General features: G+C 42.6%; 1 protein-coding gene across 2 annotated transcripts in view; it reads right to left on the bottom strand.

The window, feature by feature from the left end:
- Window positions 1-14,350, bottom strand: part of EGFLAM (EGF like, fibronectin type III and laminin G domains) — a 185,575-nt gene that overhangs the window by 48,823 nt on the left and 122,402 nt on the right. For both annotated transcript variants that reach the window (XM_059173831.1, XM_059173830.1), the window contains exons 8-10: window positions 2,758-2,873; window positions 1,867-2,185; window positions 1,096-1,196 (exon numbers count right to left, since the gene is read on the bottom strand). In XM_059173831.1, coding sequence (XP_059029814.1) covers window positions 1,096-1,196; window positions 1,867-2,185; window positions 2,758-2,873 — 536 coding nt within the window. The remainder of the gene's footprint in view (window positions 1-1,095; window positions 1,197-1,866; window positions 2,186-2,757; window positions 2,874-14,350) is intronic.

Here is a 14,350-nt window from a genome sequence, read left to right as displayed (position 1 = left end):
ACATGAACAATGAGCACCACCTGGAAACACTCATGACTGTGGAACCTGAGCGTTCTCTCTGTGGCCCTATTTACAAAGGGGTTGAGCACACGGTAGTCCAGTGAACTCCCAGGTCCCAAGTCTCTGTTCCTTTCCAGTAAACAGAGGGCAGCAATATAAACAGGGTGTGAGGAATGGCAGCGAGTTTAGGGAAAGCTGGCTTGGCCCTCCTCTTCCCTTGCTTGGCGGGTCCACCAGCAGAGCCCCAGGAAAACCATGTGCACAAAGACTGCAGGCAGAGAGGCTGTTTGCATGTCCATCGAATTCTATTTCCACCAAAGAACATACTTTTTTTTTTTTTAAGAAAAAACAAAAAAAAACACAAGTCCTTTTCACTTCCCTCCCTCTGGAGAAGGGTGCGCATTTGCCTCTTTCCTTCTGTTAGGGGAACAGGCCAATAAAATCTGCCCTGCTGCTAGACTGGGTTGTTTTCACACTTGTTGGCTGCCCGAGACTGGGACGGATCATCTTTTGGACACTCAACACTGTGACCATGACCTCAAAGGGGACTTGTTTCCAGATCACCAACCCTTGCTGTGCTGAGATGCCCAAAAGAAGAACTCTAAGCTGAAGTCCTGCACTGAGATCTGATTTGTTGTTGATTCAGGTCAGAGAGCATCCCCTGGGCTCTCACTACGTGCAAGGACGTATAGAGCAGTTTTTCTATGCGTTCGATTACAGTCATAGCAAGGATGGCAGACATGGGAGCTCCCTTTACGAGGGATTTTGGAATGGGGAATTCGTTATGCCTCTGAGATCCCGGTCTGTGAAGAGTCACCATGATGAGCTACAGGGCTGGGACCTACACGCTCTCACTGGCCAGCCAGCCACTTCCGTAGTTCAGTAACCACCCTCTGCTCACTGCACCCTTGAACGTATGAATGTGCCCATTGTTCTTGCTACCCTGTGAATGTGTTTAAGGACAGACTCTGTGTTGTATTTACTTTTGGGGTATACCTCCACACTTCCTGCACTCCCAGCGCACCCTAGTTGATATGGTCCAATGCCAGCTAAGATGTCCGTCCAATTGGCATTCATCAAACAACTAATCCTTACCCTAAATTCAAGAGTAATTTGAAACGCCTGATAGGAGTTCTTCAGAGGCTCAAAAGTTACATAGGAGTGGCCAAAGAACTGAGGATACTGTATAACAATATCTAAAAAGAGAAAAAGACAACATAAAAGCATACTATATGATTTCCTTATTTGTTCAAGTGCAAAAATCAATATATGCCATTGCCTAGAAGTCATTAAGTGAAAACCCCCCAAATCTGTTACACCTAGCTTATTATCTTCTCTACTTTTGACACCTATGATTCTGATTCTTGGGAACTCTGAGCTTCTGAAATTCTTAGGGAGAAACTAGAGATTGTTAACTTGATACCCTAAAAAAGAAATCAATAATTTCAAGATCACTGACACCTGCCTTCTAGCTGGATATTTATGTGCTACAAGTTGGCTCAGTTATCATCTTTCATAACTTCATGCCCATGTTTCAGCAGCACTTTTTCAGTAGAGATGTGATCCAAGTAAAGTCTGCCTCCCCAAGGTGTCATTAGGATTATTCAATAATTGCTCCAAAAAATACTACATGTAGGGCACACATAGAAACACATTGCTTCTATTCAATTAGAAGCAATGGAAGTGGCCTTACGTTTTTCCTAGACAGCTAACTTAATTATGAATACATGGACAAGGTACTTATCTAAAGGGGAAAAAAATAAAGGGCTAGAAGGAACCATGGAACCATGTGTGGCACACAAAACTGCCCCTGGGTCCCACTGGAGCCAACCTCCCACCACATTCTTCTTCCCACCAAGGGCTTACCTTCTGAGCAGCTCACACCACCTTTGCCCAGGTTGCAATGGCACCGTGAGCCCCCCCAGGTGTAGTCATTGATACAAAAGCTGTCAGCAGAGCAGATCACTTCATCACAAGACATGTCAAAGAGCCTTGGCATTATAGCCATGCCCTTCTTCCCTTTCCTCTCCGCTGGAGTGGGCTGGGGAGCCACCGTAGTCATTGGGAGAGATGCTAGAGTAGGGGGGACAAGCCTCGGAGCAGTCTTTGGGTTTGACCTGTGTTCCTTCCTGGATTCCACCAAATATTTCCTATTTCCTCCTTTGAGAGCAGAGAGTGGTTTCACCTAAAGCCAGAGAAGAGAAAGGGTTCAGGTTTGACACAGAGCACAGTGTTTAGACAGCCTTATTTATGGCTGATGTCTAATACTTTAAAATATGGTCAGTTTTGTTATTTCTCAAAACCCTAGAGTGTAGAACCTATTTATGGATAAGCACTTGAGGCTCAAGGATTTTAAGTACCTTTCCCTATGCTATTCAGAAAATCAGTGGTAAAGCTGATAGCACCTGATTTCTATTATTATAATATCACAAAGATGTATTACTTTGTCAAGGAATTGTTCATTTCCTTTTAATACCTGACTTTATACATGTCTACTTGGTGGGAAATCTAAATGTGGCTCTGCCAGATTGTGAAGTCAGCAGGCAGGGGCTGGCTATAGGACATTTGCATGGTCAGTCCCTAGTTACTATGAATTTATGAGCACCTGGAGCCTAATAGAGAAAATAAATAAATGTTAAGAGCAAATGGGCCAAATTAAGTAAGTTTGAAGTAAAATGTTCATGGTCCATTGGTTAAATTGCCTTGTTCAGCATGAGATCAAGAACACCCAGGTTTTACGAATAGAGATTTGGTTACCTCCTCAAAGGAGACATCCAAATCTAGGTAGTCTTCAAATCCGTCATCATCTTCATCGACTCCCATGTCGATTGTATAACGGGATCCGTAGCGGCCACTTCCTGCTTCTTCGGGGCCTTTGGGGAGAAAAGAGCACAGGCTGTCACCAGACATCTTCCCTCCCTTTTCTAGCCTGAGCCATATACAGAGAGTTCCATCAGATGGATTGGGATGTGTTGGAAACACACAAAGAATTCAACACAAGAGAGGACGCCTCAATGACCAAAAAAAAAAAAAAAAAAAAAAAAAAAGTTTTATCTCATAAGGACTAAGGAAATGCCAATTAAATACCAGAAAGATCTGCCATTTTATACTGACAAGACTGGCAGGAAATGTAAATGTTGGGCAATAAAAGACTATTACCAAGGATGGGCTCCATGAAGACTCTTCATACCCTGATGTTTGATGTATACGACCACTTTGTAAAAATTCTTGGAAATAAGGAGATAATGTTCACACCTTTTGATGCAGCAATTTCACCCCAACATATAAAATCTGGAGAAATTCTCCCACATGTGTACCAGGTCATGTCCAAAACACATTCATAGCATCAGAATTTATCATTGTAAAAAACATTTCAAATTTTCTATTTATAAAAACTAGTAACACCCTAAGTATCTGTCAACAGAGAATAGATAAGTGAATTATACTGTATCTATGGAGTGGAACACTATATTGCAGAAGAAATGAAGGAATGAGTATTTAAATGCACCGACATGGCTTAATCTCACATTATTTCACACAAAAAATGCAATTAGCAGAAGAACATACCCAGTTTGATGTCATTTATATAAAATTCAACAGCAAGCAAATTTGATATATTATTTAGAAATGTACAGATATATATATATATGTATATATATATATAGAATTATATTGAACTAAATATATGTATTTCTATGTAAATATGTATCATTTTAAACATATATATATTGTTCTCTATATTTTTATATGTTTTAAACTCCTAAGCAAAGTAAGACCATAAATACCTGGGGGAAGTTAGAAGAGGGTAGTGAATGAGCTGCAGGACAGAGAAGCCTCTGAGTGCTCTGTTAACAGTCTTTTTCTTAACACAGGTGCTGGGTATGAGTGTTCATATTACCTTTACATGAACTCTTGATGTATGAAATATTTCATTACAATTTCTTTAAAACAAGAAAGAGACATTGCACTAGAGAAAACACCCCTGCAACCAGCAAATGGGTATCTTGGGTGCCACCACTTCCATCCATCTTAGCAGGACAATGGGATCTTTGAGAACTAGAAGGTGAGCTGAGAAAAACTCTTAGGAGACAATAGATGACATTATCCTTTGGGGAATGGTCACAGCAGTCCTGCCTTAGTCCTGCCTTAGGCGCACACTGGTGGCACCCCCCAGTGCTGCTCCATAGCACCCCCATTTCCTCCCAGTTGGTTGGGGCCTAGGTACCAACTGCCTACACACTGGACACCAGCCCTTAGAGCAGAAACAACTGGCAACAGAAACTAACTTTTGTAGGTTGTCAGAGCCCATCAGACCTTCAGTGTTTGGATGACTAGCTAGAAAAAGGAGAGGAAAGGATAGGAGGGAGTCAAGAAAAAGAGAAACTGAACTTAAAGACATTCTGCTTTCAGAATAAGCCAAGCTGAACACCTTTCTTATGAAAGCAAACTCACCCTCCTTTAGGGAAAGAAAAAAAAAAAAAAGCACGCAGATGAAAAAGAACATGCAGAAAGAGGGTGTGGGAAGCCTTCTCTGTGGGCACAGGGTCAACCAGAAATCTCTGGACCAGGAAGAGGCAGATGGCAGTGGGCAGGTAACACAGAGACAGCAGGGAAGGAGCCCTTCTCAGGTGTTCAAGCACATTTTGGTGAAGGTGGGATAACAGAGAGGAGGTGGTGTTCTCACCACCTTCACTTCAATTCCCTGTAGTTTTATTTAAAATAGCCCACATGGCAGCTGAAAATTCAAGCCTGTTGATTCCAGGTTTATACCTGGATGCGATTCTCCTAAGCCACCTGCGTCCGGCCGGCACAGCCATGTGCCAGATGTCTTCACATAAAAAGCCAGGAAGCCTGTGAACACAGCTTTCCTCTCTCCTGTCTCTCTGTAGCTATGCATCTTTCCACCTCTCTCCTCAACTCTCCCTCTTTCTGTGGGTCCTTTCCTCACTCTCCGTTTCCACGTCTGTCTCTCTCATAGATTCACAATGGTCAGATTAAGGAGGAAAGAATCCATTTGGCAATAAAAGAACTATATAGCACATACATGAAGACAGCTGGGTTTTGTCTCCAGGGAACCAGTCTCTCTCTGCCCCCAAGGTGTTCTCCCTGCCCTGGGCACAGTCTCGCCATTCTTGTACCGTGCTCATCAAAGTCAAGATTCTCTTCATTTCCTCTTATGATACCCTATCTGAAAAATAAAAACTTTCAAAGACCCCCACAAACTACAAGATCAATCCTAGGCTCTTGGTTGCAAGTTCAAGGATCTCAATGGTAACCCCTCCTTTCCCTCCTTTTTTCCCTTATCACCATCATTTATTGAAACCTACCGTGTCTCCACGATTAACGGGTATGGTTGCGTGCAAAATGTAACCCAATTCTAAACTTCACAATAATCCTGCAAAGTAATAACTGTTAATTTCACTTTGTAGATGAGTAAATTGAAGCTCAGAAAGGTTAAATGGCTTGACTAAGATCAAAGACCTTGTAATGGGCCAACCCTCACTCAGAGCCAGGTCTGACTGGTCACTCCTTTCCCAGCTGCCTGTCAGAGAAGAAGCCACTGTGGAGGTGGAAAGAGCCTGGGATTTGGAAAATTAACACTTATGACCAGTTTTACTGTGCCAAGAACTTTTCATACTGACCGCCGGGTCCCACCATCTTCCAGCCTCTTCCCCCACCCTTTCCTTCACCCTTGACTCTCCCGCCAAAAGGATGTATGCCCAGGTCATGTCTCCATAGGCGACCCGATAACTATGCAGGAAACAGATAAAAGACCCCTGCCAACCCCCTCCCAGTGCGACTTCCCCCACTCTGCTTTCCAGAGTCGTGGAACCTCACCCGAGGGTGCCCACCTCCTTCCGGCGCAACTTTCCTGGCTCCCCTTCTCCTGAGCCCTGAAACTTCGCCGCAGAGTGCCTTTAATAAATCTTGCCTTGCACCTACCTTGCCTGGTGTCGTGTTTATTTCACCTATAAAACCTTACAGGTTAAGTCTCTGCTTTTGGCTACGCTCATGATCTCAGGGTCCTTGGATCCAGCCCCGCATCGGGATTTCTACTCAGCGGGGAGCCCACTTCCCTCTCTCTTTCTGCCTACTTGTAATCTCTGTGTTGAATAAATAAATAAAATCTTAAAAAAAAAAAATTCTGTATCGTTGGTATTATCATCTTCATTTTACCATGTAAAATAGAAGCTCAGAAAGATTAAATAACTTCTTCAAAGGCATGCAGATGGTAAAATAACAGAGCTAGAATTAGAAACTTTGGTTTCTCTTTTGACTACATCATACTACTTATAGTCTGACTCCAAATTGTATTGTCAGCATTTTTTTCCGTCTTCCAAAGTCCTGATGACCAAACTGGCCAAGCAGTTGTCTCCTTAATACATCTTGTGTTTTCTTATCCCAAGACTGGTTATTACTTTTTTCCCACACTGCCATCTTTTCTTTCTCTCCTATAGCCTACACATAGCTTACCTAGACTTCCAACCTCACCCTATGGAGACAGAGCGGAATGTGTATCATCAAAAGGCCAAAATCAAGTGATATTTTAAAAAGAGAACATCAGACACTTCTAGAGAAAAGATGGTGATTACACAGACACACACACACACAGACACACACACACACACACACACACACACAGGGATATGTGCCCCAACTCTGAGCTTAGAATAAACTTCCATAGCTTGAAAATATCAACAGATGTTAAAAATTTTATTTCCGCCTCTGAACTCCTGGCCCTGGAATGCTCCCCTTGTTTTTCCCAACTCAATTGTGAACCCCTTGAAGGCAGGACCCATAATTTTAGGCTTCTTGAAAGACCTTTCCATTATCTATTTAAGTCCATTTAAGTAACACTTTACATACTTTAAAGCTGAAGGAGACCTTAGACACTATCCAGTCCAAATTTCCCATTTCATAAATGTGTAAACTGAGGTCACAGAAGACAAGTGACTTGAGATCAAGGTCATGCAACTCATTAGATGATCGAAGACCAAAACTGGATCATATGACCCCTAGTTCAATATCTGTAACACCTTACCATGCACTTTCTGGTGCCAAGTATCTAAGATATTTCAGCCAGAAGAAAATGAAGACGCTGAGGTTGGGGTAGGTAGCTGAGGAATCCTCCTGCCCCTTAGCCCACCTAGAATGTCTGTCTTGAAGGAAACTCCTTAGAGAAAAGGACCATGGACATGTTGCCATAGCTATGACATGGTACCATGATGAAAATGGAAATGATGCCAGATTCTCTCTTCGTTCTAACGAGTTGAATAAAGCATGTATTATTCATTGGATAAGGTCCTTTGGTATTTATAAAAACCACTCTGTTTTGACATGATATTGCATATCTCCTTGAAGCTAGAGGTTACTCTTTGTTTTGGGGAAACGAAGGGTATGAGATAAGAGTGGGGGAAAGGAGTATGGAATTATAAGGACTCAGAGTCAAATAAATTTTGACCTCTATAGAAAGAACTTAGGGATTGACTAGCACAAGTCCATTTTACAGATGGGTAAACTGGGCTCAGAAAGTCCCTGTGACTTGAGACAGCTGATCAGTGGCAGAGCTGATCCAGAATTCTGGGTTCCCAATGCTGCTTTCTACTACCCTTTACGGCATCTCAAATTCCCTATCTCTCATCATAACCTGGGCTGATAGTCACTTCCCATTTTTAATAGGAAGGAAAGGAGCACAACATGACTGGAAAAAACATGGGATAAAATTCTCTGCTCTTGTTCACGGATGGCCCCACCACCTCAGAGTTCAAATCCACGGCTTACATGAAGTTTTTACCAATGCCATTTCTAAGTGAACATGGAATGCACGGTAGGAGATGGTGATAAGAATTCTCTCAGTAGCCTGGGGTTATTGTAATTAAAGTGCATAACTTATCGCTTTCTACTTGGCACGTTGTTAATTAGGAAAAGAGAACATTAAAAAGGAGACATTTATTTAGAACCAGAAAAGTCAAACCACTGACTGAATGCAAAACAAGTTCAAGGGTTATTCTACTCCAAGAAAAACTAATACACAAAATAAAAATTACCACTAACAAGGGTGATTTATTTGGCAAACACCTGTATGTTTATTTCTTATTTTTTAAAGATTTATTTATTTCAGTGGGGGCACACATGTGGGGGAGAGGCAGAGGGAGAGAGAATCCTGAAGCAGACTTCCTGCTGAGCACAGAGCCTAACTCAAGGCTCGATCCCAGGACCCTGAGATCATGACCTGAGCCAAAATCAAGAGTCAGTTGCTTAAGTGACCCAGGTGCCCCTGTATGTTTATTTTTATAAAAGCATCACAAGTATTCTATAAATAGTGAGTATCTCTGATGTATCCACATGGTGTAGTTGGAAATACCCCTGGTCACAGAATCCAAGTAATTAGGAGAGGGACACAGATGACTATTTGACCCTGGGTGAGACACTTAGTCTCTCTGGGTCTCATGTTTTCTAATAAAACAAGGAATGGGATTAGACTGATGACCTATAGGATCCTTTCCAGCACTAATATTCTGAAGTTTACACTTTTGATTTAGACATATTGTTGGCATCTGTTACTTCAAGCAAGGCTTGAAAAAGAAACAACTGGGGAATTTCATTTATGTGGATGAAAAAGAAAAAACGAAGTTGGTTCAGCAAAGAACTTAAAGGCTTTGGGGACTGTGGCTTTGTGTTCAATATTATAACCCTCCTAGAAGATAGGATATCATTTATCAGAATTCATCTTCATTCATAAGGATCAGGTTATATGATGTCCTTCTCTTAACAGCTCTTGATGATGGATGAGAAAGGAATACTTATTCCCCATGGAAGTTTGGAATCATGCAGAGAGTTCCCCCAAATGCCGTTGGATTCTTGTTCAACCCCTTTGCTTCCCTAAAGAGGTAGAGACAGTAGCCTAGCCCTGGATGGAAGCATTTGGTTTACATTTGTGAATTAAGTGAAGCTAATGTATCAAAGGACCTGGGGGCGGGAGGTGGAGTTAGGAGCAAATTTGGTCCCTCCCACCTCCCTTCTCAACCTGGAAAAGTGGAACACAGTGACCTGGGCAGGTGTGACTTCTCTGCAGATGCAAACTTTCCTTCTAGGGGGCTCTCCCCTAGTCAGAGAGGAGTTCGCAAACCCGCTTTGTACCTTAGAGTAAGCTACATTCCCTGCCCAGCCTTCTCGGAAATAAGGATGGTATTCACCCATATGGATGGCAATTTGATTCTTTATCTGCCGACTACATTGTCTTATTTCTCAGTTGATTCAGAAAGTGGACAAAGAAGATACGGGTTTTTAACTGGGCTTCCTCAACACCTCAACACACCAGAACAAGAATGGTTGGAGGCAAAGGGTCTCCCATGAGACAATGTGTCATGGATGGAAACTGGGTCATCTCCTCCAATGCAAATACTCAAGATTCAGTTGGTTGGATGGAAAAGTGACAGGTCATTCCCATGGCCTTTGTCCCTTTAGAGATTCTGTGTTACTGCCAGTTCACGCCCCATCTCATACCAATTTATTCCTTCTCATCTTGCTCCAGCCAGAAAGAATATTGGTTCTTCTTTCAATGTGGGAAGCACATTTGCCTTCTCCTGTCTCAGGGTCTTTGTACATCTTATTCCCTGTGCCTGCGCTTGGAGATCATCCCTCATTGCCCATCTTTTGCCTTTTTAAATTCTTATATCTCTGCTTAAAATAACTCTCTTAGAGATGCTTTCTCTGCACCCCAGATAAGATCAGGTTCTCTTCCTGTATATCCTCATAGATCTCTCCTCTTTTATCACATTATTAACTTGTGATTACATATTTATCTGTGGAATGATTTCATAATTGTGACTCTCACAATAGATTGAAAATGCCAAATGCCTTGAAGAAGGCAATATTGTCTACATCAGTTTCTATTATAACGCCAAACCTTGCTCACTCCCTGGCACACTGTAGGAATTTATAAAATGCATAAGAAATAAAAAGAGTGAACTTCTAAAATAATTTAGGCATAATAAAAATATATGACTATAGCATTCATCTGGATTCTTAAATAGCAAAACTCAAGGCACAGGAGGAACTGAATAAAGGGGTTAAAATCTATCAATAATTCTTTCCAAGATCTTCAAGAAATCATTCCATAGACCTTTTCTGGAAAATTCATCCATACCCTGTGCCCCTTCTGGGGTGGGTCTTCTAAGCATTAAGTTGCTTTGGCTTGGGCTATATGATTTAGGTGAAGTCAGTCCTGCCACCCGGGCCAAAAACGATGGAGCCAGGATCTAGACCTGAACCTAAGACAACCATATACAGACCAACCACCTCTGAGAAGCCTTGTGTGAAAATCTCCCAAAAGGAGAGCTTTGTATCCGAGGGCAAGGCAGAATTTCAACCTAAATCCTTTCTCCCTTCCCTCTTCTCTGTAGATGCTACAAGAGCTAAACACTGGATTTCTGAGCCTTCTTTGCATCTAGGGGTGACCATGAGGTCATCTGGGTCACTAAGATGTAAGGAGAAGTCTTCTGGAACTTTTCTTTGTACTGTGTTGTCCTTGGCAGTGAGGGTGGTTGTGAAGGCTGGAAGTTTAGTGTATTCCTAACTAAAATGACTGGGGATCAAATGACACAATTAGACCCTCTCCTTGGGAAATGTACCCACCAACCATGTGCATGCTGAGGGGTGGGGCACAGAGCTCCCCTGTGATCCCTTGGGAGAGACTTCTGGTTCTGCAGAAAATCAGCCTGCTCAATATCAGACTCAGCAGCATGGGATTCAGAGCGTCTACAAAGACGTGGGATAGTTTCCCTTGCTCCTTCCTTTCCCCCAGATAATCTGCCTGAATGTTTTCCTCCAACCTGAATAGATCTAACTAATCCAAGGTGTGTTTCTATCGTGGCAGGAGTGGGGTGTTGGGAGAGAGCATGCTAAGTACCAGCCATGGGCAAAAGTGTTTGCTCTTTTCTGTTCCTGCTTCAGGAAACTCTCATCTGACTGTAGCTCAGATATCCCAGGCACCAAGTAACTTCTAGAATCCTCCCCTCAAAGCTTCTCTGACTCCTTTATCTTGGTGTGCACGCATGTGCGCGCACACACACACACACACGACACACCAACTATGCATAACCCCTGTGGGGTACTGCCTTTTGAAGAACATAAACCAGTCAACCAAGCACAAGCCACTATATCTCTCTCCCTCAGAGCCTTCCTTTCTAAAGATAATGGGGCTGTGGAAAGTTAAGCAAATGGCCAGAAACCAAGGTATTAGGCACCTACTTATTTGCTACCTGCTGAAGGAGGAGATACATAGGCAAAGCATGATGTAAGAGGTGGCTGTAAACACGGCAGGAAAACCCAAGGCCAGAGTTTCATCACGCTGTTCTAGAAATTTCAAACTTGGAATCCTTGTGGCTTCAAAGAATAACGAATAATAATTCACTGACAACATTCTGTGGCGATACCTCTGGATTCAAGAAGGAGTGGGCACTATTTAGGTAGGAAACGAAAACATTTCTAAGGAGCCAAAATGGTGGCGCATTTAGAATTCAGTGTTATGTATACAGCAGGCACTCAATATGTATTTGTCAGATAAGAGAAGGAGTGAATGACCAAACGTTCTCTTCAGGAGCCAGATCTTAGAGTGAGCTCTGCACTTGGTAAATACAAAATGAATGTTTTTTGAAAGACCCCAGTTTTCACCTGGTTAATGTTAAAGCTCTAAGTGTCTAGCCAGTCACTTCCCCTGGGAGTTTAGTAGCAAAGAAAACTACTGTCCAGAGTGTCAGGAGGATCTGGCTTAAAAAGGGAGATCTCTCTCTTTCCCTCTCTTCTTTTCTCTCTTTCTGTGGGATAATTTTCCAGTCTATATCAAGCATTTGAGCTATTCAATTTTTGTAATCCTATTAGAAATTTATCTTAAGAAAATAGTCAGATGTATTACAAATTTTCATTATTTTTTTGTTATTTTATTTATTCGTTTGACAGACAGAGATCACAAGTAGGCAGAGAGGCAGGCAGAAAGAGAGGAGGAAGCAGGCTCCCTGCTGAGCAGACAGCCCGATATGGGACTCAATCCCAAGACCCCAGGATCATGACCTGAGCCAAAGGCAGAGGCTTTAATGCACTGAGCCACCCAGGCACCCCACAAATTTTCATTATTTTTTAAAATTATTTAAAATTTAATGGCATGTGATGTGTTCACGGAATGATATTATGTTTGGAAAAATGGAGGTCATTGGCCCTCTTTACATGAGCAATAGAGGTAGAAGCAGGTTGGAGTTGGCTGAACAGTGCAGAGAGGTTAAAAAAAAGTGGTAACAGTGAATGTAGACAACACAGTAATTCTAGCTTGAAGAAAAGCAGAGCAACCAGATGGGAGTGGGAGGGGCCGGGGGTCAAGGGAGTCTCTTCTGTAAGGATGGCATACATGCTCGTGTGCTGATGAGAATGATTTCAAAAAGCTGGGAGTAAAAAGATGAGTCCTGTAGGGAAGACTGGGAGGAGCAAACACAAAACGTATCTGGTGAGACCGCCAGTGGGCTGGTGCAAAACAGGGCTGAGCTCATACCCTGCACTTGGGACCCAGGAGGTTAAGAGTCGAGAGCGAGAGGAGAAAGAGGACATGCGGTTCGCTGGTCTAGTGGGAAGGGGGACATGCTTGTGCCTACCGCACAGGACGACGGATGCTAAGGGTGGGAGCGCCACCATCGCGATGGACTTCCTGTGGTCTTTGTAAAGTGACTTCACATTTGGGCACCAACTGTGTCCCAGTTCTCTTTTACGTATTGTGATCACCAGCTGGTTTAAACCCGAGATGGTTCTACCTTCTCATTCCTCCTCCTAAACTTGAAACACGATGCTAGCAGACATTATCACCATCACAAAATCCTATACTTGGGGCGCCTGGGTGGCTCAGTGGGTTAAGCCTCTGCCTTCAGCTCAGGTCATGATCTCAGGGCCCTGGGATCGAGCCCCACACTGGGCTCTCTGCTCAGCGGGGAGCCTGCTTCCTCCTCTCTCTCTCTCTGCCTGCCTCTCTGCCTACTTGTGGTTTCTGTCTCTGTCAAATAAATAAATAAAATCTTTAAAAAAAAATTCTATACTTGATTAAATGGTTTTTTGACAAGGAAAGCAAAGCAGGAACTGGATCACAGAGTTGGAGAGAGTTTATCAACAACAGACCCTCAAGGATTTACTGAAAAGTTTACTTCAGGAAGAAGAAGGAAAGAACAAGGAGGAGGGCACGTATTGCAGGGAGCACGGGGTGTTGTACGTAAACAATGAATCTTGGAACGCTACATCAAAAAAAAAAAAAAAAAAAAAAGCGGGGGCACCTGGATGGCTCAGTGGGTTAAAGCCTCTGCCTTCGGCTCAGGTCATGATCTCAGGGTCCTGGGATCGAGCCCACATTGGGCTCTCTGCTCAGCGGGGAGCCTGCTTCCTCTTCTCTCTCTGCCTGCCTCTCTGTCTACTTGTGATCTCTGTCTGTCAAATAAATAAATAAATAAATAATCTTAAAAAAATATATATGCAAAAAGTAATAGGCAGAGAAACTCATAAACATCTGGAAAAATCTAAATAAGCATTACTGTAAGAAAAAGTGTCTAACCTATGGCTACTAAACAAGGCAGGACAAAAATATTGATAGAGAACATATTAAGACAGGAAAGAATTGACTTAGATGGAGGCTGCTAAGATCCTTTTATTGTTTGTGATGAGAATAATAGATATTAACTTCAGACTATGAAAGATTTTTCTTTTAAGATTTTCTTTATTTATTTGAGAGAGAGAGTGCTCGTGCACACGTGTGCACATGGCTGGGGGAGGGGCTGAGGAGCGGGGAGCTCAAGATAGGGCTTGATCTCATGACCCTGCACTCATGACCCGCACTGAAACCAAGAGTCCAAAGCTTAACCAACTGATCCACCCAGGTGTCCTATAAACGTCTGAAAGTTAACAATTCTGGGGTGGTAAATAAAAGAAAGTATAATTCATCCCAATAGAGGGGAAAGGGGGGCTAAGAAAAAGGGGGACTAAGAAAGGAGGGCTAGACACGACTTTTCAATCCTGTGAAAAACAGGAGAGAAGTGACAAAGATTCTCCCCAACACCAAATAAAGAAAAAAGCAGAGTAAAAAACACAAAGTAAAATGGTAGAAATACATAGAACATGCTAATAATTATAATAACTCTAAAAAAAAAAACCCCAAACTTTGGAGGGGGAGACAAATCATGAGAAACTGTTCTCTGAAGAAAAAAATGAGGGTTTTATGGGGGGTTGAGCCTGGTGGTGGGTATTAAGGAGGGCACGGATTGCATGGAGCACTGGGTGTGGTGCATAAACAATGAATTTTGGAATGCTGAAAAAAATAAAA

This window comes from Mustela lutreola, chromosome 5 (assembly GCF_030435805.1).
Source record: "Mustela lutreola isolate mMusLut2 chromosome 5, mMusLut2.pri, whole genome shotgun sequence".
Taxonomy (NCBI): Eukaryota; Metazoa; Chordata; class Mammalia; order Carnivora; family Mustelidae; genus Mustela; species Mustela lutreola.
Note: the sequence above shows the minus strand (reverse complement) of the source record. Positions and strands in the feature narration are given on the sequence as shown.